This window comes from Mus pahari, chromosome 10 (assembly GCF_900095145.1).
Source record: "Mus pahari chromosome 10, PAHARI_EIJ_v1.1, whole genome shotgun sequence".
Taxonomy (NCBI): domain Eukaryota; kingdom Metazoa; phylum Chordata; class Mammalia; order Rodentia; family Muridae; genus Mus; species Mus pahari.
This window is the reverse complement of record NC_034599.1, coordinates 46,176,222-46,180,255: the sequence shown is the minus strand read 5'-3', so window position 1 is coordinate 46,180,255 and position 4,034 is coordinate 46,176,222. Positions and strand designations below refer to the sequence as shown.

The 4,034-nt window shown below is 39.5% G+C and overlaps 1 protein-coding gene across 1 annotated transcript in view; it reads left to right on the top strand.

The window, feature by feature from the left end:
* Nucleotides 1-4,034, top strand: part of C10H11orf88 (chromosome 10 C11orf88 homolog) — a 24,405-nt gene extending 20,371 nt beyond the window's left edge. The window contains exons 5-6 of the mRNA XM_021208079.1: nt 1,651-1,703; nt 3,817-4,034. Of these exons, the coding sequence (XP_021063738.1) occupies nt 1,651-1,703; nt 3,817-3,874 (111 nt within the window). The 3' untranslated portion in view covers nt 3,875-4,034. The remainder of the gene's footprint in view (nt 1-1,650; nt 1,704-3,816) is intronic.

Here is a 4,034-nt window from a genome sequence, read left to right as displayed (position 1 = left end):
TAGTACTCCATTGTGTAAATGTACCACATTTTCTGTATCCATTCCTCTATTGAGGGACATCTGGGTTCTTTCCAGCTTCTGGCTATTATAAATAAGTCTGCTATGAACACAGTGGAGCATGTGTCCTTATTACCAGTTGGAAGATCTTCTGGGTATAATCCTTGTTCTTAATAGCTAAGTAGTGTTCCATTGTGTAAATGAACCACATTTTCTATATCCTTTCTTCTGTTGTGGAACATCTAGGTTGTTTCCAGCTTCTGGCTATCACATATAAGGCTGCTATGAACATAGTGGAACACGTGCCCCTGTGGCATGGTGGTACATATTTTGGGTATATTCCCAAGATGGTATAGCTGGGTCTTCAGGTAGTTCTATTTACAATTTTCTGAGGAACTTCCAGATTGATTTCCAGAGTGGTTGTACCAGTTTGCAAGCCCACCAGCAATAGAGTGTTCTTCTTTCTCTACATCCTCTCTAACATGTGTTGTCACCTGAGGTTTTGATCTTAGCCATTCTGACTGGTGAAAGGTGGAATCTCAGGGTTCTTTTAGTTTGCATTTCTCTGATCACTAAGGACTTTGAATTTGTCTTTACTTCTCAGCCATTCAAGATTCCTCAGTTGTGAATTCTTGGTTTAGTTCTATATCCCATTTTTTGATTGGGTTGTTTGGNTTTTTTTGGTGATTAACTTCTTGAGTTCTTTATATATTTTGGATATTAGCCCTCTATAGCATGTGGGATTAGTGAAATTTTTTTTCCCAATCTGTAGGTTGCTGATTTGTCTTGTTGACTATGTCCTTTGCCTTACAGAAGCTTTCCAGTTTTATGAGGTTCCATTTATCAATTCTTGATTTTAGAGCATGAACCATTGGAGTTCTGTCTAGGAATTTTCCCCCTGTGCCAATGAGTTCTGAGGCTATGGAGCGCTCACAAAAAGGCATCAATCATGACTGCCCTCCAAAAGACCCAACAAGTGCTGAAAAAGTCAGATGCAGATATTTGCACTCAATTAATGGACAGAAGCAGCTGACTTCTGTTGTTGAATTATGGAAGGCTGAAAGAATTTGAAGAATTGAAAGAATATAGGAGGACCAGCAGTCTTAATTAATCTAAACCCCTGAGATCTTTCAAACACTGGATCACCAAACAGACAGCATACACCAGCTGATTGGAGGCCCCCAACACATGCAGTAGAGGGTTTCCGGGTCTGTGTTCATTCAGAGATGATGCACCTAATCCTCAAGAGACTGGAGGCCTCAGGGAGTTGATAGGTTAGGTGGGGAGTGGGGGCATCCATGTGGAGATGGGGTGTGGTGGGGAGGAGGTGTGGGATGTGGAGCAGTTGGAGGATGGGAGGGGAGGGGCGGAGAATGGAATATGGAGTGTAAAAAAATGAATTACAAGTAAAATTAAATGAAAAAAAGAATTGTGACTAAAACCTTTATAAAAAATAGCTCACTAGAAACATATGGATGTTCAAATATGCATTCCTGAATGAGCCTCAAATCCTAATCTGAACATTTCTGACAGAAAACCTGGTTTTCAGATGTAAGAAGCTGGTCTTTCTGGACTCTAGTGATGTTCACCTTAGGCTGTTTTCAAATTAATACATTTCAGAAGTAAACATTTTCCATTTTTATTCTTTTCTAGAAAGAACTGATTTCATTACCTTATAAACCTAAGGACAAAGTGCCCAAATCAAAGTAAGTTTACTCCCATAAACATCCTCAACTTTTTACTTAGTGTCTTTAAAAAGAACTTTTTGTTTGTCTCCTACCAACAAATTTTCTAAAAGCTCATACCACTGTGAGTGTTTTCTAGCCTTAAAACAAATATCGTTCTTACTGCCCTCAAGCAAGTCCATGAGATGTGCACTCCTGTGTTGTACCCGGGAGCCTCTGTGTGTTCTCACTGTCCCTCCCCTGCCGGGGGTGGGGGGGCATTCCCACCTGCCTTCACACCTCCCAGCTCCACCTTCCCATGATCACCCCACCATCTTTAGACCATTCTTAAGTCTTATAGATGACCGGCTCTGACCCCAGCAGTAATGTGACCACATTACTGTCACTGATGGAATGTTAGAATGGGACCAAGAACATATTCTAGAAGAATCTGTGGAAACTTAACAGGGCTCTGAAAAGTATTCTCTTCCTTGCTAAACTCAGAGAACAAACAGTTGCAGAAGCAACAGAATTTTGGCTTCACTGATATTGAAGCTGACTCTTCTAATGTGGGCAAACATCCTCAAAGAAGAGTGATTATGTCTAAAGGAACTTTTAAAAATCAATTACCTGGCTACATTTTCTACACAATGCTCCACAATTTAGCTTCTTGGCTTAAGTGAGATGACTTGACTTACTTCCTATAAGTGGAGGAAGAAAGTCTAAATGGAAGATTTTTCTAACCGACCCAAATGGTGGATAAAGACTGCTACTTGAGTAGCACAGACATGGCTAGGTGCCTCAGGCTTGCATGCACTTTGACTCATTATTGTGTTGTGGATTTGCATACAAGTTCAATATTTTACAGTTTACACAGATAACTTTTTAGTGAATAAATGAGTTTAGTGGGATTATTTACTAGAGCAGGGACAATTTAGAGGCAACTGTACCAATGAAATTAAGTCCCATCCCAAATCAGTTTTTTGTTATTTGTTTTTCGAGACAGGTTTCTGCGTAGTCCTGGCTGTCCTGAAACTTGCTCTGTATACCTGGATGACCTCGAACTCAGAAATCTGCCTGCTCCTGCTCCTGCCTCTGCCTCCTGAGTGCTAAGATTAAAGGTGTACAAACACACTTGGATTTCCAAACAAGTTTCATTCCTCTTATAGAATTTAATTTGGGCCTGAGGGAGTATCCCATAGAACCCCAGAAAGGCTTTTATAAATGTCTCCTAAGGGTCTTATGATCTTCTCCTTCCTCTAAAAGTGAATGTTAACGTCCCTGTTGTCATAGACCTAGCTATCTGCTGGGTAGATTATTTCATTTCCTTGATTCAGAGTCAGGGTTAAGAAAATAATTTTAAAATTTAAATCCTCACTTAATTTTTTTATAATATATTCTCATTAATCCTGAAGCCTGGGTTTCTCTCCATCCCACAGTGGACTCTCCCTCTGAATGTACAGATGCTGTGTGTGTACCATATTTTGGCAACCACACATTGTGTAGAAATACATTGTAAGCTCCATGAGAAATTGGATTACCCAATTTAAGTGGATATTGGGATTCAGAATATATTTGATTTTTTTAAAAAATCTGGAATACCATATAATTAAGTATTAGCTAATCTGGAAATTAATGCCCCTAATACTGTCCATTAACTTATACAAACATTTCTTAAATTTTGTAAATACTTTTCTCTCCACCTTGTTCATTCTACCCAAACCCCCTACACACAGTGATATAGTCTTATAATCTCTCATTCAATAGACCTTCTCAGGACAATCCATGTCCTTCCTAGCAGGAAGTGAGCTCATAATGCCACTTTAACAGTGATATACTTATCACCCTGGTGAGAGCTTCACTTTCAAAGAGGACCAAGTAAAGGGAAATAGTAATCAAGGAAGTCACTGATGACGGACTCTCAGGAGTATGATCGCTCAGTAAGAGGCAATGGTTCCTGCCTGTGACATCACACTCCAGTGTAACAACCGGATCTCTCCCATGTGTCTCATACTTGGTCACAAGCCTTAATACACATTTAGAATCCACAATGCTACCTCCTGGAGAAATTCAAAAGCCACACCCTGCTATGTTATGACTATAATGACCACATTTTATTGTAGACGTAGAAACCGATTCTTTTTGTTGCCTACAGGGAAGTTTTATCAGAGTCAGGCCTAAGGGACCAAGAAGAAGTCAAAGCCTTGGAATGATTTGATTGACATACGGTATCGATTGATTGACATGTGTTCACCCTTAAAGCAAGTTATGCTTACAACAGGATCAGTAGGTAAAAGATGTGCAGATTTCCAGGAATTTGACAATTACTGAACATTCATGTTAAAATAGACTAAAATAAAATTTCAGAACTCA